This window comes from Equus quagga, chromosome 1 (assembly GCF_021613505.1).
Source record: "Equus quagga isolate Etosha38 chromosome 1, UCLA_HA_Equagga_1.0, whole genome shotgun sequence".
Lineage (NCBI taxonomy): Eukaryota > Metazoa > Chordata > Mammalia > Perissodactyla > Equidae > Equus > Equus quagga.
This window is the reverse complement of record NC_060267.1, coordinates 168240424-168266857: the sequence shown is the minus strand read 5'-3', so window position 1 is coordinate 168266857 and position 26434 is coordinate 168240424. Positions and strand designations below refer to the sequence as shown.

The following is a 26434-nucleotide window of genomic DNA, read 5'->3' as shown; positions in this document are numbered from 1 at the left end:
CAACTTTGGGAGAACCTGGTGGGCTCAGGGGACAGTGCTCTCATGCTGTGTGCCTATGCACAGTCACCTGGCAGTCTCCTGTCTGCTCCTGCACATCACCTGGGATGGATGGTTTGGAGAAGGGTGTCAGGAGGTGGTCGGGCCCTAACATAGGGATGGGTCCTGGGGCCAGGCTGGGCATTTCAGAACAAGGTCAACTCAGCCAGCCCTGTGTCCTGGACTCTGAGTTTCTGATCTTAATAGATCCCAGTTTCAGAGCTCACTCTTCCCCTGCCTGAGGGATTTCGGGGGTCTTCACATCCCATTGCTAATCTTACTGGGCCTGGAGCCCTGGGAGAGGACTCTCCAGGGATCAGGCAGCCTGGAGTTGAATTCCTAGCTGTGCTGCCTTGTGTGGATTTCGAGGCCTCTCTGAGCCTGAGTTTCTGTCTTGATAAAATGGTTGCTGAGGGCAATTCTCCTCCTCCTTCACGTTTCCCCAGTGCCTCTCAGAGGACCTGGACCCTGGTAGGTTCTCAGTAGGCATCCATTTATTCCACGTCTGAACATGCTTCAGTGAAGGACCTGGGGTTTCATGAGGAAAATGTCTCTGGTGAGTTTGAGTGAAAATTCTGGGCTCCCTCAGAATTCCTGATGGGCTGAGCTCTGCAAACCCCCTTTGCCCCTAAAATCACAGAAATGAGACCTTAAGTCCTCAGCGATGGAGCACGCACCTCCCTGGCATGTTTAGATGAGAAGTCTGAGCCCCAGGGATGGCCAGGACTTGCCCAGTGTCCCATTGTGAGTTGTCAACACTTTTGGGGCTGGAACTCACATCTCCTGTTCCCAGTCACTAACGTGTCATTGGGAAATAAGATGACCTTGAATTGGTGAAACCAAGACTTGGGGTGTCTTCCTGAGAGGAGGTGAGGGTTGCTCCTCTCTGGCCAGGCTTGTGACTGGGTTGGGTGACCTGGGGCAACGCTGGGCTAGTTGATTGGGGGCAGGGTTTGTGGGCCCTTGGAACACGGTCATTAGGGATGAAAGGCTCTGCCATCAGAGAGATTGGCTATTGGCCATTCTGGCAGGGAACCCTAGGGCACTGACAAGCTTCCTTCCACTTGGATGTGTCATTAGTCGGCTCTTTACCTTGGATTTTACAGCGCTTTTGGGGTCCCTGAGTTAGGTAGGGGACGTGTGTATCCTGATAGGCTGGGGAATTGCTGTTGCCCCTGCTGCTTCCATCTTGCCTGCACAGCGTTGTGCATGTGTTGGTCCTTTGTGCCACTGCAGCCTCTGCAGTGGAGGGAGCCCCTGAGGTCTGGCCATCACCCCCACCCTGGCTCTCCCTCTTTGTGTGACTTTGGAGGTCACTCACCTTCTGTATGTGGGGGACTTGGGCCACCTGAGCTTGACAGAGCCTTCTAGAGCAGCATGGGCTTGCCTGTGTGAGCTGAGTCCCCTAGAAAGGCCCGGGGAAGAAGCTGGAGGGATGCGGCCTTCTTTTGTTTCCTGTGCCTGGCATAGTGGTGACATCTCCTTAGGCCAGTGGGTGAGGACAGCTAGATTCCCAAAAAGAGTACCAGCCTGAAGCCCAGTGATGAGGAGGATGCCCTGGGCCAGATAATTCCACGGGGCTGGGCATCAGGCCTTCAAAGGTAACAGGACGTGGTTTGAGTGGGAAGCCATTGAGGAGCCACTCTAGAGAGAACACCTCCAGCCCCCTCTTGGCAGCAGAATGACTGCTGTCCCCTGGACCATGGAATACAGGCTGGCCGACGGTGTCAGCCTGGCAGGGGGTAGCATTGTGGGGAGGGTGCTGTGGACCCAGGATGAAGGATTTCCTGCGGTAGGAAAGCTGTGCAGTCCTGCTAGTGCTCAGATGGCTGTCTCTGGGCCTGTTGGCCATGGCCTTGTGCTGATGGCAGCAGTGGGGGATACAGGGGAGTAATGGACACCAGTCCCAACTGCGGCAGTTGGTGGCATCCAGAGAAGGCAGGCACGAGCAGGTGTCGAAGGAAGGAGAGCAGGCCTCTGGGCATACGTCTTCCTCCTGAGTTCCGATGGCATTCTCTGGGGGCTCAGCCTTCATGAGGCACAGCCCGGGGGTGGTGGGGAGGGGGATGTGGGATTGTCTGCTGAACTCTGGCCTCTCCTGATCTCCTTTCCCTGAGACTCCTCCAGTCGAAGCAGGAAGACTGATGGACACAAGTTTGGTCTGCTTTCCCAGGATGAGGCCAGCCGGCCAGCATCTCCCTCTGACCAGCCACCTCCCATCCTGTCCCTGGCAGTTGTGCTGCTGGAGGTGCCATCCACATCAAGCACGATGTGAATGACGTCCCTGGAGTTGTGCAGCACAGTGACCCTGCATGCAGCTGCCCTTTGGTCGCTTAGTCATTTGTTCAGTCATCCCTCCCTCTCTCCCCCGCATCCCTCTCTCCCTTCCTCCTTCCATCATCCGTTTATTTATTTAATCAGATCTTTGAGTGTATCCCTGCCTCGTGGAACTTATGGTCCACTGGGGAGTACAGGCATTTGTGGGCAGAATTACAGTAAAGGTCTGGGCGAGCCGTGACGAGGGAGGAACAGTTGCTGTAGAAGCACTTAGCAGGGCATCCTACCCACCTTTGGGGGCAGGTGCCAGAGATGGCTCTAAAGGCTTCAGAGGAGGAGATGCTTCTGTAGGCAACCAGCTGGTGCTGCTTCTTTGGGCTGAATGCAGGGATGAGGTCTTGCAAGGGGCCCACTCTCTCCGGGAGCTTTATCTGTTCTCCAGGCTCCAGGGGTGGGTAGCAAGAAGACAGGGTGACTGGTGTCTGGCTTGCTTTTACTGAGAAGGGGCTTTCCCCCCACTTTTGGCCCATTCCTCCAGGTTAAGGAGCATTCAGTGGCCCCCCACTGCCTGGAGGGCTCACCCTTCACCCCCCACGGCCTGGCCCAGCCTGACCCCTGCCCTCCCACCACCCACACCTCCCATAAGCACACAGGGAGCCCTTGGCTGGCTGGTGATTGTGCCTGAAGCCCATCCCAGAAGGTTCTCCTCCCCACCCCACCCCCAGACCCGCTCGCTCTGCTGTGCCCATGTGGGCACTCACCGTGGCATAGCTTTGTTTTTTTCTGAGCTTTTCTTTAAGAACAATCACACACTGCCCCATGACCTCTCTGTTATCTTAGGTACTCAAGATTTTTAAGCGTTTATTAACTTTTTTAGGTACAGAAGCCCTAACTGAATTTTAAGCCCCTTCAGGGTGAATTTCAGCACTTAAGCCCAGATCTGAGTCATCTTTTTCCCTCGTCATCTGCAGGAGGTTTGTGCTCATTAAATATCTGGATTGGAAAATGATGAGATTATCTTTGCTATGTGATATTTGCTGATGGCCCATCAGTAGATTAAAAGTGAAGGGAGTCAAGGCGGCTTTGAAATAGGCTTCTTCATCCTGACACCTGCCGCCTTCTCAGGAGAGAAGACTTTTACCAGCAGTACTTGAGAATCTTCCACAGAGGACTGGCTCACTTAGCCTTGGCCATGCCCAGCTCACAGTTCATCTCGAAGAACCCTATGGCACCCCCAGCCCCATCCCCATCTCTGAAGAAATATAAGAAAGCAGCAAGGCCACCAGAGGTGGGAAAGAGAGGACTCATCGGAACCCGAGGTTGCCAGAGCTCACTTTGAGGTCACCGGGCTGCTCTGGGCCTCAGCTGCTCGGTCTTGCTTCTCTCCTTCCAATTTTTCTCCCTTCCTCAGTGGCTGGAATGAGTGGGAGAACCTTGAATGTTGGGTACCGACCCAGAACCTTTGCTTTATTTAAAGAGGAGTGCGTGAGGTGAGAGAGAGCACCAGCCACACAGACCCCAAGATGAGAATTAACCTGCCCTTGGTATAAGAGAAGAGTGGCACCCTCAGTGCTGAGGATAGATGCAGGAGAAATAACCAGAACAGACAAAAGAGAGTGTTAGACTGTGTCCTGGTTGTGCGGATATAATTGTAATGACCATCTTTTGCATGATCTCATTATCATTATCATTTGCAGCCCCCAAATTGAGTCCCATTAAAATATAACAAAATAACCTCATTGTCCTTTTGTTACTTGTGACATCCCTGAAGTCAGCCCATGAATATTTATCCTTATAGGTGTTGCTCTGACACTGCGGACTCACCCAGGGCAGGCCTGAGGCTGGTACCATCTGTGTCCCCTCCAGGCTCAGTGTCCCTGTCCTCCCCACCGCGTGTCTTCCACTGTTGCTGAATGAATGAACCATTGAATGTGAGGGCTGTCTGGTCTCAGTATAAATAATTTAGAGAAGTTGTTGGACAGAACCATTGAGGAAGGTGAGGGAAGGTCAGGTGGAACAGCAGAATTCATAAGATCAGGGCCGGACTACTGGAAAAACTGTGCTGGGCATGTCCTCAACTGTCCGTCTGTCTGTCATCCTCTTCCATTTCTCACCACAGGGAAGGGAAGATGGGGAGGTTGCCAGGGAGAAGTACCAGGCACACCCTGAGATGGGCAGCTGTTGTTAGAGCCAGAAAGACAGGCTGCTGGGAAGTGGCTGCAGGCGGGGCCTGGGGACGTAAGCCCTGAGGGGACTGAGATGGCAGACCAGTCTCTGCTTCCTGGAACAGGAAGGGTGAAGGTTCATAAGGCCCAAGGACTCCTAAGGTTCTTTTCCGTATCTTGAGCCTTGAAATTTCCAGTTCCCTGTTCTTTCTGTAACTTTTGCCCTAAACTAAGTGGAATGTTTTTTAAAAGTAAATGTTAGCTGCTGTGACTATTGTATTGTTTTAATAAAGTGACTTATTTTTAGTAGAAAAGCATATTTATCCTGGTCTCTTGGTAACAGGGCCAGTGGGAGCCCGAGTGACTCAACCATGTGTCCTGGGCCAGGTACCACCTGTTCCCAGGTGGTGACATACCCAAGGGACAGGCTGGGGTCCAGGAGAGAGCAGATGATACCTCACCCCTGAGGGCGGAAGCGAGCCTTTAAAGCAAAGTTTGCTTCCAGGAAATGCATGAGAAGACTGGCAGCCTGGAGCCCCAGCAGGTGCCCTGGGTTGGGGACAGAGAAAGACTTCAGCCATTTGCATTCTATGCTGCAGACCACAATTTTCTCCTGGGGCCTGGACAGTCCAGGAAGGGATGTGTTGCCTTAGCCGTGTTTCCCCAGAGAAAGAGGCTTCCAGTATTGGGGTAACCGGCTCACCCACTTTCCCCTGTGGCTGAAGATGCGGTGAAGGCAAGTCACAGAGGCTGGCTCGGCCATTAGCTGGGACGACATTCTGAGGGAAATGGGGAACTGGTGGAGGATCCTTAGCTGGGGAGTGGCTCGGTCACATCCACACCTAGAAAGAATCCATCATTCTAGGGACTTGGAAAGGAGGATGGTTGGGGAGGGGTCCAGAACAAGCCTGCCCTTCCTGGGAAATGGAGCGGACCCTCCTGGGTTTGTGTGTCCTTCCTCCAGGTAACCTCAGATAGCAGTTAGGAACACCCACTGTGCCCGAGGCTCCGCACGGGGCACTTTGTATCTTCCCAGCACCCTGAGACAGATGCAAGATTCTCCCCATTTTGCAGGTCAGGAGCCAAAGGCTCAGTGAGAGTCGGTCACGCCCAAGGACTCACTGCTAGTGTGGCAGGATGGAATTCGAACCCAGATGACTATGAGAAACATAGTAATCTGTTAGGCCTTGTGCCTCAAAGGCAGGCTCAGGCCGGGTAGTGGGGAGGAGGAGACACAGCACTGAGGCCTTCTGGACACGAGGTCTGCCGTAAATGCTGCTTAGGAATTAGGTGCCAAGCTGTTTGCTGAGGAGGAGTCAGCAGATTGCAGTACAACGGTGGGTGGGAGGAGCCCTTTGATGCCCCTAGGCTGGCGAGGGTGCTGAGGCCCCGAGCAGGGAGGAGGGCAGCGGGTTCTAGGCAGGAAGCAGGGTCTCTGTGTGGGAGTCTGATGGAGCTGGGATTGCATGGCAGGCGCTCCATTCTTACACGGAATGAACTGCTTATCTGGGGTGGTTTGAAGGGAGTTGGTTGTTAGAGAACATGGGGGCAGCTGAAGTCCTCCCAAGTCACCCCTTGGCCCACTCCCATGGAGGAAAGATACTACCCAGGTTCTTGTTGAGAACTAATTACTAGGAAGGGGAGCACCATTCAGACCGAGTGGCTGGTTCCCACCTGCTCTGGGGTAGTCCTTCCCCTGGCCTCATCTTCCCTCCAGGCCTGGCGATGTCAGGGCCCTGGAGACCCTGACTCTGTCCTGAGTCTGCCACCAGCTGGCTGTGTGGTTGGATAAGCCCCAGCCCATCTCTGGCCTTCTCAAAGTGTCCCTGGAGGCTGCTGGATGGGGTGACTGCTTGGGCCAGTGGAGCTCTGAATCTGGTTCTATAATTCGGCACCAGCTCAGAGTATGAGGCCAAGCCAGTAGCAGTCCCAGCCTGGAGACGGCACTGCTGGCTAGAGGGGTTAGAGGGGCTGCAGGGATCAGGGTCTCTGTCACCTGTGTCCCCCAGAACTTCCCTGGGTGGGCCCCAGTGCAGGGTCCTCCCCAGCCTGCTACCCCTTCTCCTGGGAGGCATTCTTGGCCCCCCTACCTGGGCCTATCCCTTCTGGGTGTGCTCCCAGGGTGCTCTGGCTCATCTTTGATGATGTGTTTGGCTCTTGTTGCCAGGCAACAGGGATGGGGCTGTCCTGCCCTTCCCGCTAGCAGGTGTTTATTCCACACAGAGAGGACCTATGATGAAGACAACAGAACAAGGTGACAGCTCCCAGGTAGTCCTACTCCAGGACACTTTCGTCTTTAGCCAGGTGGGTGGGTTGTAAGCAGGAAGGGCTGGGAAGGGGCCAGCACCTAAGGGGGCATGCAGTGTCCCCACCAGACCAAGCCGGCTTCTTGACCCCGCCCCAGCTCCTCCTTCAACCCCATCACTTAGTGCTCTGGAGTCCTGGGCTTCCACCCTAGCCCTGCTCCTCATTGTTGGGCTGTAACAGGACCACTCATTTTCTTTACCAGAGAGCAGTGTAATCGTTACCTTGTTGGGTGTCGCAAAGATCAAATACATCCAATATATGACACGTGGTAGACGCTAAAGTGATAGTGTTACTGAAATTGTGACAGCAGCCCGCTCTTTGCAGATGGAGGGAAGGAGAAGTAGAACCCTGTGAAGTTTGGGGAATCACTGGTGGATCATTTTATGTAGTGAGATGCAAAGTATGCATCCTTGTGATCTGACAGGTGGAGCTGCATATCCCATTTTGTAGATAGATGAAGTGAGCTTCTGAGAGGTGGGGCTACTCCACAGATTGCAGGGCCCGGAGGGTTACCACTGAGCTGGGAGGAGCCCCCAGGTCTCTGACTCCCAGGCCGGCCTTTGCCCCGCTGCCCATCCTGGCAGGAAATGGGACAGACTCACTGTGTCCCACTCTGCCAGGGCCCCTGCTCACGGGAAGAGCACCTCATCTTTACGGCTGTTCCATCACCGAGGACTGCAGCCCAGGTGGGCCGCAGGGGCAGAGGCTTTGCAGTGCTGTGATTAGAACAGAACCTGGCTGGAGCTAAGCAGGTAATAAATCTCAGCCAGGATTAATATGAATATTAAGCACACAACCAAGGCTGTGGGCGTGGTCTTCCCGGGGGAGTCAGGAAGGCTTCCCAGAGGAGGTTTGCACAGTGAGCAGGATTTCACCAGCGGACCACAGGGAGCATCATGGGCTTCCAGGAACTAGGCATGGTTCAAGGTGGCTGGACTGTGCCGGCGGGGTGGGGGGGCGGTGGAGGGGGGCTTGCTTCCACGTGCAGGAGTCTAGGTCTTCCCTCCAGGCGATGGGGACCCACTGAGGAGTTTTGACCAAGGAGGGACGTGCTCATGGATTAGAAGCCAAAACATGGGATATGGTCCAATTGGAGGAGGATATCCAGGAGGCTCCATCCAGGCCAGGCTGGGAATGTTCAGAGGACGCCGTTTAGAAGAGGGCTTGTGCCAGGTGTAAGCCTGAGCCCCCCACCCCTAGCTGTGAAGTTCAGCCCCACTGGGGATGTGTATTTTCCTGATTCGTTTTCTGTAGAGTGAGGACTTGGGAACAGTGAAGGGTTGTCTCCTCTACAAGGCCACACCAGACTCAGAGGTACCAAAACTGGCCACCTGGAGATCCTCTGTCCTTCCTGCCTCCACAATGCCCTGGGTCCCCTGACCGCTTCTGTCCTGCCAAGAGGATGCTCCAGGACTGCTGGCAGCCTTCTAGACTCTTCCTCTCTGCCTCCTGCTCAGGGCAGGGTGTACCACTGGTGAGAAGCTAGTTACTAGGTGTCTGAGCTCCCCAGCCCTGTGGTCACTAGGTCTGTGAGCTCTCTCTGCCCTATAGTCGTTGGATGTGCAGTCTTCCCCAGCCCCCTGTGGCCGTTGAGTGTGTGAGCTCCCTCAGCCCTGTGGTCATTGGGTGTGCAAGCTTCCCCAGCTCCCTCTGACCGTTGGGTGTGTGAGCTCCCCAGCCCTCTGGTCACTAAGTCTGTGAGCTCCCTCTGCCCTGTGGTCATTGGGTGTGCAAGCTTCCCCAGCCTTCTCTGGCCGTTGGGTCTATGAGCTCCTTCTGCCCTCCTGTGCAGCCTCCTGTCATTCCCTCTCTTGCTGGGCTCTTCATCCAGCAGACACTTGACATGCTTCCTCTGATTTCTCGCGTGAATTCCCTTCCTCTTCTCTGCTGTCTTCCAGCTCCGCAGCAAGCTCAGGGGTCCCTGAAGACTGGAGGGAAGGCAGTGTTGTGTAGCGGAGAGCCCTCTTCCCTGCCTTCGAGACAGAAACCCACTCTTAAGCTGGCTGACAAGAAGCAAAGGGCAAGAGCCGGAGTGGAGGCAGGGGGCTGCCATTCTGAACCCAGCCCTGGCCCAGAGAGGGCAGCCCGTTAGATCAGCTGGTGAAGTCCCCTGCCCATGGGCTACCCCGTGGTCTGTTCTCAAGACCTGAAACCCTACCCTGCAAGGCCCTGGTGCCCTCTGCTCCCGGCCCCTCCTGTCTTCTGCCCAGACAGTGCCTATGGAGGTTACTGAGCACCACCTGATATTCCTTTGCTGGTGTGGGTAGTGGGTGGAAAATCTCCTAATTATCTGTCATCAGTGATCATAGCCCATTTCAGTCACAGTCCCACATTAATTGTCTGTGAGGTCAGGGTGTGTAAGGAGACCTGTCCCCTTTGCTGGCCCAGAGGAAAACTGGCCTGGAAGCTGGCCACAAGCAGCTCAGTTGAGCTTTGACATGTTAAAACCCATTCTGGTCCCTCCCGCCGCCCCGCCACTCCTGGGGCAGAGGCAAGACCAAGAGACCCATCCCTGGTTCAGGACTGGAGATCTGCGACTGAGGCACCCACACCAGAGACCAGTCCCTCGGGGGGTGGTGTGCTAATTCTGGAAGGTAGAGAAAATGTTCTGTTCTGACCCTGTTGATGAGCAGAGAGTAAGCAGCACACAGAGAGTAAATTGAAGCATTTAGAACAAATGTTTTTTGTCTATTTCCCCGTCCAGTGAAAGGAGATAGCTAGGAGAAAAGAGCAGGGCGGAAGAGAGAGCCGGAAGTATTGAGATGGAGTGGGGAGGCCCTCCCACTGGACACAGACAGACCTAGGTGTGCTGCAGATGCACGGCCTGTTGGCCACGCCCTGGGGCCTCAGAAAAGCCAGGATGGGTTACAGCTCTAGGCAGTGGCGCTGTCCATCCAGAGGTTCTGACCAAATAGCATTAAAGGCTGAAGGTTCCCATGGAGGCATTGATGCATCCTGGGGCACAGGAGTGATGGGACCAATTCCGTATTTGTGTAGAGGACAAGGTGAGGAGCGGGGCTGCTGCCGTAAGTGAGGGCTGATGACCTGTAGCAAGCAGAGCAGGAGGAGCGGGGAGAAGGGCTCTTCCTCTGTCCTGAGGGTTGAGGGAGGACAGTCATCAGCCCCCTGCCTCAGTGTTGCCAACACCAGGCTTCGATGAGCAGACTGGGCTTTGTCTCTCCCTTCTCAAGGCCGACTGGCTCTGCCCCACCCAGACCTACAGTTCCCAGCCGGGGGCTGTGAGTAGGGTCGACCCTTGGGGTCAGGAGATCTTTGTTTAGTTCTGCTCTTCTCTGGGTAAAGAGCATCTCTAAGAAGGACTTCTTTTTAGGGAGAAAAATCCACTCCCAAATTAGCCACTTGTTTTTAGGATATTAACAGATCCTACTTGTAGCACCAGGATGTGGAAATTTACCCCTGATTCTAATTAGTTACGTTCCCCCTTCCCTCCCCACACCCAGGCAAAACACTGCAGTCTGCTGCCCAGATTAGAATGTGAAATGCAGACCTGAAAAGGTTCCCAGCTAGTCCACCCACCCTAATTCTCTCCCACCTACATCAGAAGAGGGCAGATCCCCAGATGTTGGGCCAGAAGCAGCCAGCTCCTCTCCTGCCTCCATCTTGTAGCAAGAGGGCCACTCTAAGCCCAAGTTCTGGTCTGGACAGCAGTGTCGGCTCGTCATACATCTCAGCTTGGGGGAGGGCTGGCTGTGATGTTGGGGAACTGGACAGGGTGGTGTGCAACTGCCTGGTGGTAGCTTCAGTCTTAAAGCAGAGAGACCTATGAGGTTCTGTTGCAGGTGACCAGCCACTTCTGCACCATAGGAGGGAGGCGGAGGTGGAGTGAAGAGTAGCAGGGGCATCTCTTAGGAACCTGTGGGTGTGAGATGGTGTGGGAGACGTGACCTAAGGTGACCCTGAATGAATCACACCCTTGCATTGTCCCCTCCCTTGGAGTGCAGATGGAACCCGAGACTTGCTTCTAGCCAATAGAGTATGGGAGTGGTGATGAGATGTCACTCCCATGAGTTTTTCTTTAGAAGACTCCTCTTGCTGGCCTGGAGAAAGCAAGCTGCCATGTTGTGAGAGGGCTTGGGAGGGGGTCATGTGGCAAGGAACTGTGGGTGGCCTCTAGGAAATAAGAACAGCCCATGGCCAGCAGCCCCCAAGAGAATGGGCACCTCAGTCCTCCAGCCACAAGGAACTGAATTCTGTCCACAACCACAGGAGCTTGAAAGAAGACCTTGAACTCCAGAAAGTACTGTAGCCCAGCTGATACCATGATTGCAGCCTTGAGAGACCCTGATACACAGTGCCTAGACTCCTGCCCCAGGGAAACTCTGAGAAGATAATCAGTATATGTTGTTTTAAGCCACTAAGTTTGTGGGGCTTGTTACATAGCAACAGATAACTAATACAGATGTGGTGAAGATTTTCAAGGGAGGAGACGCCTTAGAGATGCCCTCATTTTGCAGACAAGAGTTGGAGCGGCCAGGAGGGGCTGTGACCTGACCCCGTTAAGCCGCTGGCTGGGGCCACCCAAAGCAGGCATGAGGGCAGCTCCTGAGGGCCGGCCCTTGGTTCTTGCTATGCTACTGCTCTCTCTTCAGGTGGCCTTGAGCAAACCCTCTGCTTCTTGGGCCTCCGATTTTTCCGGTCATGTGCAGAGCTGGATCAGGCACTCTTTAGCTGTGACTTGGTATTTTGAGGCCACTCTCGTCTCTGATCCTGCTAGAAGCCAGGCTTCTGCGCCTTAGTGCAGTTTACTTTCTGCTGCTCCTTGGTACCTCCCATGTTGCGTGTTTCCCCTGGGGCTTCAGGAAGCAGCGTCTTCCTGTCCCGACAGTACTTCGGTAAGCCTTACAGGCTCAGAGAAACCTTTGAGCTGGAGCTCTCCACTGTGCACTCGGAGAAATGTTGTCTGGTCATGACCTGGGTGTTGTGTGACCCTGGGCAAGTGGCCCCCCTTCTCTGACCTCACATCTCCTCAGCTCAGTCAGGGGCTTGGACAAGATTAACCCTGGAGTCCTTGATGGCTCACACCATCTCTGGTCCAGCTTTCAAGAGGGCTTCTTAGGGACCCAGGGCTTGTGGGAGGGGGACAGGGTAAGCCCAGCTGCCATCTCCCTGTCCTGGTTCTCAGGCTTCCAAGTCCAGAGGGAAGACCTGGGTATTGACCCCGTTCTCTTTGCTTCCTCTCCCTGGCCTGGCCCCCCGGCCACACTGATGCCCGACCAGCGGTTGTCCCTGGTCCACAAGGGCTGGACACCCAGCGCTCCTCCCTGCTTGCCAGGTGGTCCTATGCCCACTCCCAGGTGCAGGGTCCTAGAGATCTAGAGTGCCTTTTCTACCCCAGAAACAATAATCTTCATCTCTAAACCGTACCTGGAAGGCCCTCCCTACTCCCCAAGTGAATCCTGAGCAGGTGACCTTGAGTTCCTCCCGAGGGCCAGAGGAAGCTTCTTTCTGTTGACTGAGTGGGGAGGTCTGCACGTCCACTCTTCCCTCACCAGTTGGCTCTGGGGGGTGTGGCTGGGATTGTGCCCATTTCCTCCTTGTCAAAGCAGCAAGGTCAACAGCAGCGAGCAGGCTATGTGAGGGTGTAGACAAGGACAGGAAGAGAAGCGAGGCCAGCGAAGTGCCAAGAACAGCTCCCGATGCTCACAGAGACCTCCGAGTCAGTACCCAGGGCTGTCCAGCCTAGGGGTTCTCCTCAGGGGGGTGGGCATCTGGGAAGATGCCCTGCCTACATTAGCTTGCAATCTGCCTGAGCGAGCTTGGTCTCATGGCCCGGCCATAGCTGTGCCCCCATGGATGGGGGCTGTGAGTCTGTTTTCACAAGGCCCTCGGCTGATAACCTGGGAACACAAGCCGTGCCTCCCAACACTCTCTCTGCCCGCTCACTGCTCCTCTCTTCTCTCTCTGTTAGTAAGGCTGTTAACATTAGCACCACCAGCAGTTTGCCTTGAGAAGAAAGGATAAACATGAGCACGTATATTACTTTGCCAGACTCCATGCTGTAGATGGGCCAAGAGTTCCTATCAGTTAGATAAACTACCAAATTGCATTAACACCAGCCTTGTCAGAAGATCAGCTGCTGGTAGGAATTCAGCATGTGCTTCCTTCTTCCAAACATACTTATCCTCACTATGAATGAATGCTTCACAGCACCCATGCAGCTACCCAGACACGTAGATGTGATTGGCCTGTGTAGAGTCTGGCTGGAGTGGGGCTGAGCCCCAAACCAAGTGAAATAGAGTACATTCTGCCCACTTGGGTCTGGCTATCGAGGGAAGCCATGCCAGAGGGCAATTGTGTGTGCTGTGGGTGGGGTCTCCTGTTCTGAGCTGAGGGTGGAAGATGGTTAACACTTAAAACTATCTGGTGCTGATGCTGCTATTGGGACCTGGAGGGGAGACTCTACCCCTTTTTGAAGCTGACAAGAGTGTTTGAGATGACTAAGTGAGGCAGGGAGGGTCCAGACAGTAGGTGGACTGACTATGTTTGGGAGGAACTCTGCAGCCCACATGGGCTGTGTGGTTAGATCGCAGGCAGTTGTCCTGGACAAGGTTCTCAGTTTCACAGCTAAGGCACCAGGAGGACTAGAGAGTTCTCACACATCAGGGCTTCAGAGCCCTGCTGGATTGAGCACGTGTGTGTATGTGTGTGTGGGTGTGTATGTCTGTGTGTGTTTGCATGCATCTCAGTGCACGTGCACCCGTGGTGGTTACACATGGGCTCTGCCCACTGAGCTGATGTCTCTAGGCCTGCTCTGTCTTCTGGCCCGTGGTCAGAAGGGCTCACAGCAGTTCCCCAGTGCCCAGCTAGGTCCTGGTTTTCTGGGAAGACTAAGTGGATGCCAAGTACGGTTATAGTCTAGTTCCTTAGGAAAATTTCATGTTGACCAGAATGTTTAATTGATAAGGACAAGCCATTTCCTGAATGTGCCAGGAATCTGAGAGACATAGATATGTGCACTTGTGTGCATAATTTAAAAAATTGCTATTTCTTTTTTTCCTTGAACTTTTTATTTTGACATAATTTTAGGCCTTTAGAAAAGTTGCAAGAATAGTACAAAGACTTCCCATATGCTTTTCTCCCAGAATGTTAACTTTTTACTGCTCTTATAGAATTCATAAGACTTCTGTGAGGTAGGCATTTCTGCCCCCATTGTACATGTGAGGAAGCTGAGCCTCAGAGAGGATAGTAACTAACCCAAGATCACACAGCAAATAAGTGGCAGAGCCAGGATTAAGCCCCAGGTCTGTCAGACTTCACAGTGCATCTGCTGACGGTGGGTGATATAAGTGTGAGATGGAAATCTTCTTCTCCTTCTGCCCAAAGAACTTCCTTTCTTGAGTGGTAGATCTGCTGGCAATAAATCATCTCAGCATTCGATTGCTTTATTTCATCTGCATTTTTGAGAGATTTTTGCTGGCTATAAAATTCTGTGTTGATAATATTTTTCTTTTAGTACTTCAAAGATGTCACGTCATTGTCTTCTGGTTTGCATGGTTTCTGACAAGGTAAAGATTCTTCTTCTATGTTTTCTTAGATCTGTGATCCAATATATTGTTGTTCTTTTTTGTTTAAACAGTTATCTTTTAAAGAGATTTAAATAATACAAAAAAAATCCTACATATTTACCAGTGCAGTGACCAGTCCCATGGTCGTTGTTCCTTTGTGTAGACCCACATTTCCATCTGTGTCATTTCACTTTTTCCTGGAGGATTTCCTTTAACATTTCTCATTGTGAGGCTCTGCTGGTGAGGAATTCTGTTAGCTTTTGAGGGTTTGAAAAAGTCTTTATTCCCCTTTGTTTTAGAAAGATATTCGATAGTATATATCTGAAAGTTATAGAATTCCAGGTTAATAGGCCTTTTCTTTCAGTACTTTACAAATAGTACTCATTGTCTACTTGCTTGCGTTGTTTCTGAAGAGAAATTGCTGTCTTCATCTTTACTTCTCTGGATATAAAGTGCCTTTTCCCCCTGGCTTCTTTGATGATTTTCTCTTTATCACAGATTCTCTGCAATTTGATTATGCAGTGCCTTGGTGTGGTTTCTCTTGTTTTCTTTGCTTAGGGTTCATTGAACTTTCAGATCTGTGGGGTTTATAGTTTTCCTCAAATTTGGAATATTTTCAGTAATTATTTCTTCAGATTTTTTTTCTGTCACCACTGACCCCGCAACCCTTTGAGGACTCCAGTTACACGTATGTTAGTCCACTTGACGTTATCCCACAGCTCACTGGGGTTCCAATCATTTATTTTTATTCTTTTCTTCTCTGTCTTTCATTTTAGATATCACTATGTCTTCAGGTTCACTGATCTTTTATTCTGCAGTTAATCTGAGATTAATCTATTGTTAATTCCATCCAGTGTATTTTTCATCTCATGCATTGTGTTCACCTCTAGAAGTCTGATGTGTGTCTTTTTAAATGTCTTTCACATCTCTATTTAACTTTTTGGACTTATGAAATGCAATTATAATAGCTGTTTTTCAGTGTCGTTGTCTGCTAATTGTAACATCTATGTGAGTTTTGGGTTAGTTTTGATTTTTTTTCTCCCTATTAGGGATCTATTTTATTGCTTCTTTGAATGCCTGGTAATTCTTTATTGGATGCTAGACATTGTGAATTTTGCCATGTTGTGTTTGGTATATTTTTATATTCTTATAAATATTTTTGAGATTTGCTAGCTGGGACTGGAGTGGTGCTCAGTCTGGGGTTAATTATTACCCACCGCTGGGGCTCAGCCTGTCTGAGTTCTCTTCCCACTGTCTGGTGAATGATGAGACTTCCCACTCTGCCTTGTAGGAACAGGCACCATTCCCCAGGCCTGTGTGGATGCCAGGCACTGTTTCCATTAATCCACTTGGGTAGTTCTTTCCCAAGTCTCAAGGAGTTTCCTTACACTTTTGCTGATCAATCCTCACTGAAGACTTGAGGGAGCTCCTGTGCAGACCTCTGGTGTTCTCTCTCTCTGCATCTCCCTCCTCTCGGGTACTCTGTCTTGTGAACTCTAGCTGCCTTGTTTTCTCTGGACTCTTTTTTTTAAAGATTTTATTATTTCCTTTTTCTCCCCAAAGCCCCCCGGTACATAGTTGTATATTCTTCGTTGTGGGTTCTTCTAGTTGTGGCATGTGGGACGCTGACTCAGCGTGGTCTGATGAGCAGTGCCATGTCCGCGCCCAGGATTCGAACCAACAAAACACTGGGCTGCCTGCAGCGGAGCGCGCGAACTTAACCACTCGCCCACGGGGCCAGCCCCGTTTTCTCTGGACTCTTGACTCTATCTCCTCAACTCAGGGAGTCCACCGGGTTCTACCTGGCTCCCTGCTCCCTGTGCTGTGGCCTGAAATTTTCTCAGGGCAACAATTTGGGAGCAGGTGCATGGCTCACCTCATTTGTTTCATGTCTCTCAGAGTTTACAGTCCTTCACTGCATGATGTACAGTGTCTTGAAAATCATTGTTTCATGTATTTTGCCTGTCTTTTGGTTGTTTCAAGTGAGAGGATACATCTGGTCCCTGTTACTCCATCTTGACCAGAAGCTGAACTTTGGGGCCCTTGGTTTTTTATTTAGTCATTTATTTATAGGGACACTGGTCTGGACCCTTGCTATGGACAATTGACTTGGGCAGGGGGTGTTATCTGGTCTGGTCAGCATGTCTGATTTTCATCACCGATGTTCATCCAGTTGATGATATAAACATGTACATTTTCCCTTTAACTGGCCACACAATTTCTGCACTCTAGACTCTTTTCAAGAACTTTCTACTATCCAACTCTTATAAAAGCTCAGTATTAGCAGCTAGTTTGGTTTTCTCTCATGAATACTGTGATTCTTTTAGTTGGTCATGTTTCCTTTTTTTGTTTTTTTGCTTTGACTGCCAGGGAGCTCAGGCTATTTCTTAGTGTGGCTTCAATGACTGGGTAAGATGTTATATGACATATTTCTGTAAATGAACTTTTTGCTCCAGCTTTCTCTTTTTAGCTTACTTATCCTTTGCCTTATACGTCTCTCAGAATTCTTAGTTGCAAACAAGAGAAATGTACTCTTGCTATCCAGCTGATTTGAGCAGACAGTGAATGTATCAGAGCAATAATTGGGGAGTTCAGAGTCTCTGGGAGGGTCAGAGAGTGAGGCCTGGAGCAGCAGCCTGAGTCACAGCAGAACTGGTCCAGGGGAGACATAGTTCCTGTGCTGAGTACTCACAAGAGCTGAGGCTGAAACCTATATGATGGCTGCTTCTGTATGCACAGCCCGGGGGATCACACACCTCACTAGATCCATGTTGGTCATTTCTCATGTGAACATGGAGTCTCATGTGAGCATCCGACAGGAGAAGCCTAGCTCATGTTCCTAGAACATAGCTGCAAGAGAGGCTCCTGTTGTGGGGAGGATGGCTTTGGCCCTCCCCAAACATAGTAGGAATAGTCAAAGGGATTGGGAGGCTATTCAGTATTATTATTGATAGGTGGCTACTATATCCTCATATTGTTTTAAACACTTATATTTTCAAAGATCACCAGTAATCCTTTTTGGGAAAAAAAAGAGGGGGCTAACCCAGGCTATCAAATACATGCAAGCACTCCTTGTACCCTGCAGTCACATGCCAGACAGCACAGCCTCTCCCTCCATGCCAGTGCACCCTCCCTGGCCTCAGTGCCTCTTGGCCCTCCTGCCAGAGCAGACAGCCAGAGCACAGCCCCTTGTTGGGCTCTCAGGCGCCAGGCCAGGTGGGGGTGCGAGAGGGGCTGGGATGAAGTGTTTGAGGGTTATTGAGACCCAAGGGTCAGAGGGACTCCACCCACAGCAGGAAAGGTGCCGCTCTCTTGGTACTTTCATCCAGCCATGTTTCAGGCTTGGCAAGCCTTTGTCACTAGCCTCAAAGTGGAAGCAGGGCTTAAAGACCATCTAGGCTGACCTCACTGGAATAATGACCTCTTAGCCAGTGAGTGGCAGAACTGAGATGTATGTTGGTGCAGGGGCAAGGGAGTGGATGACACCCCACAGCCCCTAACCCAGGGCAGGCTTTCCTGACGTCACTGGGCTTGGACAGAGGCGAGGGGGCGGATGGAGGACAATGAGGAAGTAGGAGGGTCAGGAATGGGTCAGGCTCCCAGCAGGAGCAGGTGAAAGGGCCTGGGCCAGCCCAGCACCCCCCACCCCCCACTGTCCTGCTGACCCCTCCTCTGGCTCCTTTCTCCCCTCCTCTTTCCTCTGTTCTGTCTTCCCTGGGTCCCTCAGTGAGGCTCAGGTGGCTGAGCATCCTTTGGCAGAGGGAATTAACACACTTAATTAAAGTGTCCAATGAAGAGCTTTGCATATTTCTTAATTACCGCCTGAGTCTTTGGGGGGATGGTTTGAAATGGGATTTTTCACGTGTTTCCTCATTTAGCCTACGGTGAGCCAGCCGGCCCCGCAGGGCTCAGGTAGAAGCTGGCAAAGCCCTGGGCTGGAGCTGCCTTTCTGAGCACAGGGTGGGATGTGGAGCACGGAGCCTGGCCCCCAGCCCCCAAGGCGTGTCCACTTTGCAGGAAGGATGGGGCTAGATTTTCTGTTTTGTGGAAACAGAACAAAAGGAAATAAGGATCAGACAGAAGTAGCTGGTGTCTGCACCTGTTCCCCTAGCCCCACAGGGCTGGGGCGCTGTGCCCCCCATGGTCATGCCAGTAAGGGGGTACTTTGTGGACAGGGGGGTGCAAGGGAGTGGTGGAGGCCTCTCCCCAGGCCTCTCCTGAGCAAGCATACTGGACCAGGGTAGCCTGGCCCCCCTCCCAGCTCCAGGGCAAGGACTGAGCCCTCGGCAGGCAGGCCCTTCCAGCACACACACAGCATTTCCCATCTGTGTTCTGGAAACTGAGCTGATGGGATATCTGAGTCAGCCGGGCCCTCCTGGGAATGGATTGCTGACCTGAGCCTTGGGGAAGCAGGCTTGCCTTTTCAGCCCCAAGGGCTACCTTCTGATAGCTGCGGACAGTCTGACTTGGGCCTGGCTGATGGGGGGCTATGGGCCAAGGATACAGACCCTTTCCCTGGCATGGGGACTGCTCTCTTGAATGCTCAGGCATCTAAGAGGTGAGCAGCTGGCCAGGGCAGCCTAGAAATGGCAGTGAGTTCCGCTAGGTCTTTCCTGCCTCCCATTCTGGGCCCCAGCTCTGTGTCCCTGAGGAAGACCAAGCGGGACCCCACTGTCTGTCCAGCAGTGCCCTGGAGCTGGTGTGGGTGGACATGTGGCCGAGAGCAGATTTGGGGCCAAGGTTCTGGTTTGGCTGGGTGAGGGGGCTACCCCATGGGTGGTATGCACTCTGCCAGGTCTTAGCAGACCCTCCACGAAGTCTCCAGCTAATTTCTTGTGTTCTGCCCCGTTTCTGGCCCTCATGGCAATCTCCTTCCACACCTACACTCCGCACGGAGATGACAGGGCGGAGAGGGGTCCTTCCTGGAGGGAGACAGCGTCAGAGCAGGAGTCTGGGGGCTCACAGCCCACTCAGCTCTCAGCCTGTGGCCTGGAGACAAGCCAAGCCCAGGAGCCCTTGTAGACACCCCTAGGAGGATTTGGCTTCATGTGGCAGCCATTAAGAAATGTGCATAGCTGACGGTTGTATGCAGAGACACCTCAGCCTCGCATCACTGGCTCTGTGCGGTCCCTCCCCTGGGAACACTGTTCTTCCTGAGGCCCCGTCTCCACCAATCAAGACCCAGCCCAGATGTCGCCTCCTTCAGGAGGCCACTGCAGTTCCGCAGCAGAGAGTGGCCTTGCCTTCTTGTTGGCCTCTCCGTAGCCCCCTCCCAGGTGGCCTCACATCTTCTGTATTTGCACATCAGTCCAGCTCCACCGCCTGCTGAGCTACTGAAGGGCAGAGGTGCTCCTGCTTTCTCCTTGTGAACTCTGCCCAGCACCGGCCTGCACAGAGTCAGTCCCCAGGGGGTGTCTGCTGAGTGGGTAGAGAGGCCTCACGTCCGCTCAGCTACCTACAAACCACCCGAATGCACAAAAATCTCCCTGAGACCTGCACTGAGATGGGGCCTGGGGCCCGTGGGAGGTTGGTGGAGTGAGTGACCCCCGTGGGTGAGGTCCAGCTGGGTGCTGATAGCTGGTTGTGAAGGGCCAGCATTCAGTCCACTCTGCACTGTGGAATTTCCAGGATGCGTGGGACTGAGCTCCTCTGGACAGCCCATGGGTTTGCAAGACCCCTGGGCCAGCAGCTCACACTCGAATAAGAAATGACTGTTCCACGGTGATGTCAATAATGGAAAATAAGCTTAGATCCTCAGCTCACGAGATTGAATGATTGTTATTAATAATTATATAGTGATTTTTTTCCTGAATATTGTGCTGGTATTTGTCCTTTGGTCTGACAGTTTTGAAGTGTTTACAGGTGACCTGAATCCGGGGTGGTTACTTGGTGTTTGCTCCTCGTCCCGTTTGCTTGGGCTCCAGGAAGGGCCCATCATCTAGTCACAAAGGCAGGTGACCGGGATGCGTCCTGGGCTCTCCTCTGAGTCTGACCAGGGACTGGGTCCTGTCACCCTCTTCTGCTCTCTATTTCTCCCCAGCCCCATGGCCTTGGCTTTAACTGAGATCTGCCATCTCTCCCTGGACTCCTGCCCCCATCTGCCCCTGTAGGACATCCTCCCCCGTAGAAGTAGAAGTTTTCTTCCTGAAGCATAGGTCTGTTGCCTTGATTACTGAATGCTGTGTAACAAACCACCCCAAGACGGAGTGGCTCAAGACAATGAGAATATTTACTTTGCTGAGGAATCTACAGTTTGGGCAGGTCCTGGCAGGGAAGGCTTGTCTCTGTTCCACTCGGTGTCAGCTGATGGCTCCCAGGCTGGGGGCTGATGGCCTCCTTTTCTTGCCATGTCCGTGTCTCCATGTGGTCCCGCCTCATGGAGGCTGCGTTGGGCTGGGTTGAATGATGCTCCAGCCTGCAGAGTGTGAGGGACAGACGGAGGCTGTGCTGCCTTTTCTGACCTAGCCTTGGAGTCACAGTGCCATTTCTCCACAGTCACGGGCCCGCCCAGACTCCCCCATAGATGGAGGATCAGGGGGACATTGTGACAAGAGCAGGTGAGATGGGGAACGTATTGAGCCATCATGGAAATTATGAACTGCCCCTCCTGTTCCCACCACCTCTCTGTTGAAGGCCCTTCTGAGGCTCCTGCACCCTCGGGAGAGAATCCCAACTCTTCATGTGGCCCCTGCACCCCCGGCTGTGCCTGACCCCTCCCTCCCTCCACAGCTGGCTCTTGAGATAAGTTCTAGTTTAAATCAACCCACCGGCCACAAGGAGCTTCTTGACCGATGTTTGTCACTCACTCTTCTCCTCATACACCTGATCTGGCCCCATTTTTCTGGAGACAAAGATCAGATGTAGGGGCTCCTAAGTGTATGTCCCCCGTGGCTCCTGGACAGGCTTCTGATCCCACCCCCCACCCGGCCTATAATCTCCTGACCCTTCTCAGGAGCTTTTATCTCTGCCTCAGTGTCTGTGCTCATTCTCTTACACCGTTGCCTCCACCTAGAATACCCCTTCTCACCCACCCTCCCCTCTCACCGCTTGGCAACTGCCCTACCCCTTCCTCCCGGACCTTCCAACGCCCCGCCCCCTCCCCCCACTGCCCTCCTGACTGCCCCGCCCCCTGGCCCCTGCCTTTGTGATCTGCTTTGCTGCTGGTCTGACCTTTCCATAAACCAGGACTGCGCGTGGACTTGGGCGTCCCATCCAGGTTATACACCAGCCCCACCGCATTCCAGCTCTGTGTGACCTTAGGGAGAATAACTCACTCATCGGGTCGTGGGGAGGATCTGTGAGGGAACCTACTTCAGTAAAGCCCCACATTTCTTGTCTGGCCCTGGGAGAAGCCCAGTAAGAGCCTCCTTCTTTCTAGAGGCTCCTGTTAGACGCTCAGGAATGAGTTTTCTCACCCTCATTTGGTTGAAAGAGGGAAAATGCAAATCCCTGCTTAATCGTGTGGGACTAAACTGCCGAAAAATTACAAGAATATTGCTGAGCCATGAGCAGAGAGAAAACGGGTTCAATAATGATTTGCCTGCTTATTTTTAATAAAATCCTGCCGGTGGAGCTGACTCTTTGCCCTCAGAGAAAGCTCCGCTTTGCTGCAGTGTGTTCGAGAGCTGTTGTAAGAGGGATATGGAACGTGTGACCTTGAGAACAGAGCTGTGTGGGAGGCAGCTCTCTCAGAGGCTGCTGGGGGGGGGCGGGGGGACCTCAAGGGGAGGTGGAGGGCCCCTCCCACCCACCCATCCCTGCTGCCCCTCTCGGACATCCTCTTGGCTATAGCCCAGTGGTAGTGCCCAGTCCCATGATGGCTCCGGCTGTCCTGCCACCCTTCAGAGTGAGACTAGCGGGTGGCCAGGTAGATGGGCTGTGCACACTCTCTGTTTCCAGATTCCAGTACCTTCCACCCAGCGCTGTTGTGGAGGCTGGGGTGAGGGAGAGGCTGCTGCCGTTTGTGGAGGAGAGGGGCTTGGCCCAGGGCAGCCCCTTCACTTGCTCAGCTCCTTTATGTGATGCCGAGGCAGAGTGGGGACAGCTGCAGGTGAGGGGCTCCTGTTAGTGAGCTCTGCTCGGGGGCCTAGGAAGCCCCCCCGGAGACAAAGTGTGGAGGACGCCTTTCCTGAAGTTCCTGTTGGCACTCTGCAGCTGGTCAGCCCCCTCGGGCCAAGGCCCCGCGGTCAGACTTGCTCAAGCTGGGGCTGGGATGGGACCCCCGCAGCCCCGTTACCTGCAGTGAAGAGTGCAGGTGTGCGCCACGGGGAAGGACGAGCTTCTGGATGGGTCTCAGCGGGGAGGCCACGCTGACTAGTTCAGACAGAGGCTGGGCCATTGTCCTGGCAGCCCTAGAAGGGGTTGGGTGGCCTTGGGAAGCTCTGAGGCAAGGAAGAGGAGGGCTTCTGCTCTGAGAAAGGAGAGGAGCGGGCCTGGAGGAAGAACAAGCAGTCGTTTGCTTTTGCAGCAGGTCGCTGATGAGCCCGTCGTTCAGTCCAGGCCTCAGGTGGGGTGCTGGGCCCCAGGAGTTCAAGACCACCCACCCTTGATTTCTGAGCCCTCCTTGTGCCCCACAGGGCACCTCAGTTCCTGGTTCTTGACCTTCCGGGTTAGGTCAAGCCCTGCTCAAGTGGAAAGAAGCCCCTGCCTCTAGCCGGTCCCAAGGAAAAGGTGTCTTGGCTTGGCGGGGCTCTGCTGGACTTCCATGACTTCCACGGTGGTGGCAGTAATGACCTGGCAGACTCCTGACAGCCAGTGTGACCCAGAGATGCCGAGGAGGGTCGAGGATAGGATCTCAGTTCCTGGTTGGGCCACCCACCTCATCCTGGCCCTGCTCAGCTCTGGGCCTGAGCAAGTAGCTGTCGACTCATTTTCCCTTGTAGAAAATGGGGTGACATGAGTACCCGCTGCAGAGTTGAGGACTAAACAGGCTGGTGCTGAGGGCTTGGTACAGTGTTGCTGCAAGCACAGAATTCCTACGGCTTCCTGCGGGCAGGTGTCCCGTCTCTTATGTTCACTGCTGTCCTGTAAGTCTGTGCCTGGAGCATGCTCCATAAATACAAGGTTCACCTGTTGCCTATTAGGGTTATTGTGGGAATATTCAGAAATATTGTCATTGGCCAGGATCCCGTCCTTCAAAGTTTCTTCTGCACAGTCCCAAGAAGCAACTTGTTTTCTTGAGGTTTTCTCCTTCCGCCTAGCCATTACCCCACGAGCCAGTACTACTCCACTGCCCGTGGCTGGTGTCTCCAGAAGGGGCGACTTGGCACTTGCAGGGATTTCTGTGTTCTCAGCTACTCCACCAACCTCCTGTTCCTTTAGTGGCTTTTTGCAATTCTGCTGTCTCTCCTCCCCGCTGGCTCAGCTGCCCCAGGGAAGAACCAGTTGAGGGAAGGAAACTGGCGTCTTCCTGCCTTCTCCCCACACTGCTCCCTAATGCTCACCCTTCCCCTGCCAGGTGTAAGATGCGGTCTGTCACTGCCTCGGGAATTACCAGTGGGCCCTCCAGTCCTTCTCTTCCCCAGGACGTGGTAACTTTCCACTGTCTCTTGGAAAAGGAGGATGCTGTGTTCTCTTCCATTCTGTCTGCCTCTTGCTGGCTCTGGGTTGTTCCCCTTTTCACTCTGTGGTCCCCTTAGCAGTTTGCAGCCCGGCCTTTCTGTGTGGGAAGCCCCCACTGCTCACCCTCATGTGAAATTTAAGGGGAGGTTTAAAGCATTTGGAAAGGCATCATAGACTAAATGCCTCTCGGGAGCTCACAGGGCGGTTTCCAGGTAAAATTAGAGGAGATCTTCGGTGCGTTGCTGCTCACCCCCGAGGTGTTCAGAATGGAAATGTGGCTGTGCTGACATGAGCTGCCGTGCTGTAATTCAGGCCTGGCCCTACCACCCAGAGTTGGTGTCAGACTCCCCAGGCTTAAGGGCACAATCTCCAGCAAGACTGCCACCCACTTCAGATGCCAGCCACAGGTGGGGGTCCCCAAGGACGCTGCCCTTCTGACCAACTGGCTACAAATCTGAGGGGCTCTCATGGCCCTCGGGTCCCATAATTCACCAGAAGAACCACAGAACTCAGGGAAGCACGCTACTTAGGATTGCAGTTTATTATAAAGGACACAAGTCAGGAACAGCCAGATGAAGAGAATGACGGACCAGGTCAATGCAACAGTGGTGGTGGTATTTTTTTTATCTGATATTCTGGAAACAGCCTCAGCTCTTACTGACCTGCTACCTCCTTCCCGTTTTAAGCATTTCCTCTGTGCCTGGCACTTTTACTATCTTATTTAATTTGTGCTACTGCCCTTTGAAGTATTCGGTGCTGTTATACCCATTTTAAAATGAGGAACTGAGGTCCAGAGCGGCTGTGACCACCTCGAAATGACACAGCTAAACAGTGCCCCGGCTAGGATTTGAATCCGCCTGACCAATTCTGGGTCAAAGATGGGACCATCTAAATATGCCCCAAACACAGTCTGTCAGATATTCCTCTGGCTAGAAGATGATTGTCTACCCCTTTCAAATGTCGACTGTTGGCGATGCTCACTCTTGTCTCTCATGTGGAGCACTATTAAACCTTCGCACCTGGAAATGCACCTGTCCCAGAGGAGCCCAGCTGGATTGCCTGCTCCATCCAGGACTGACCAGCCACCAGCCAGGCCCAGCCTGTGGACGCCCTGTTTGAGAACCGGGCAGCAACAGGATGGAGAACTCTTGGCACTGGCTCTTTTGCTTTCCCAGCCAAGGTTGTCTGTCTCGGGCAGCCTGGAGCACAAGGCGCTCTGAGCCAAACTCAGCTGGGCCGGTCCTGCCCTCGCTCCCAGGGCCATGGCAGAGACTCGTGAGACAGTATAGAGAAGCACCCCATGCTGGGCCTGACCTAACAGATGTTCCCTCATCAGCCATCACCTTTCCTCCCCTCCCAGATGGTCAGAAATGCTGCAGTAGGCGTTTCTGCCACTGCCAGGCCCCAGGGGACCTGCACAGGGTAGGTCAGAAGCCAAACCCTGCAGTTTGGGAAATTAGCAGCATTTGTAGGACTCCCAGGAGACCTTGGCTTCTCAGCCATATGGGTGGTTCTCGATTGGGTGTGTTACCGCCCTTCGAAGGCATTTGCAAATGTGGGGGAAGTCTGGGCTTGTCACAGTGATTGGAGATCCTGCTGGCATTTACCAGGGATGCTAAACATCCTGCAAGGAGCTGGACAGTCAGGCAGACACTACAAGAAATAGTCCTGCTGTGAGAGACACTGGGGAGTGACCCATTTACTTCCCCTGCCCCCGGGGGCCTTGGGAAGCCAGCCTCCCCCCAGGGCCCAGGCTGAATGGACAGGCAGTGAAGGGCCTGCCTCGTCGCAGCCTGTGATCAAGGGTAAGGCTGTGTTTCCAGTGAACAGGGGCCATGTGAGAGGAGCATTTCTCTTACACCCACTTGCTCTGAGTCTTTCCTTGTGGCCCTTGCTTCAGTCAGGCTCTTGTGGGCCATGGAGGACCTGGCTCTGGGTGGTGAGAGTTCACAGGGCAGGCCTCCTCCTTGGTGCCTGGCAGGAACCCCACTGCAGCCCACTCTGTAGACTCGGCCGCCTCGCCTCGGGTCCCTGTCCGGGTCGGCCTCCCACTTCTGTTGCTGCAGCTCTGGCCTTCTGTTTCGCTGTCTGTCTCCTTCGCATGAGGTGTGCTCAGAGGAGCCTGCTCAGGCCCGTGGCTGACCCTCTCTTCTTGTTTTGCAGTCGGGAAGACGTCTCTGATCACGCGGTTCATGTACGACAGCTTCGACAACACATACCAGGTGAGGTCCTGGCCCACCCCGCACCTGCCTGCAGACGGGACACCACCTGGGGACCACACCAGCCTCTCTGCAGGCTTGCTCATGCTGGGAGGAAAGGGGGGGCCCTGCATCCAAGGGCGTCCGTCTTGCCTTAGAGGAGCTTCCTGTCTGTGCACGGGCCCCAACCCAGCAAAGACCCTGAGCCCTTCTTTTGTTCTTTTTTTTTTAAAGATTGGCACCTGGGCTAACAACTGTTGCCAATCTTCTTTTTTTTTCCTGCTTTTTCTCCCCAAGTCCCCCCAGCACGTAGTTGTATATTTTAGTTGTGGGTCCTTCTAGTTGTGGCATGTGGGATGCCGCC

General features: G+C 53.3%; 1 protein-coding gene across 2 annotated transcripts in view; it reads left to right on the top strand.

The window, feature by feature from the left end:
* Nucleotides 1–26434, top strand: part of RAB6B (RAB6B, member RAS oncogene family) — a 55926-nt gene that overhangs the window by 1537 nt on the left and 27955 nt on the right. Inside the window, exons 1-2 of one of the 2 annotated variants that reach the window (XM_046684552.1) lie at nt 6724–6746; nt 26036–26094. In XM_046684552.1, the coding sequence (XP_046540508.1) occupies nt 26065–26094 (30 nt within the window). In that variant the 5' untranslated portion in view covers nt 6724–6746; nt 26036–26064. Of the gene's footprint in view, nt 1–6723; nt 6747–26035; nt 26095–26434 lie in introns of those variants that run through there. The other variant, XM_046684545.1, reaches the window with a different exon arrangement.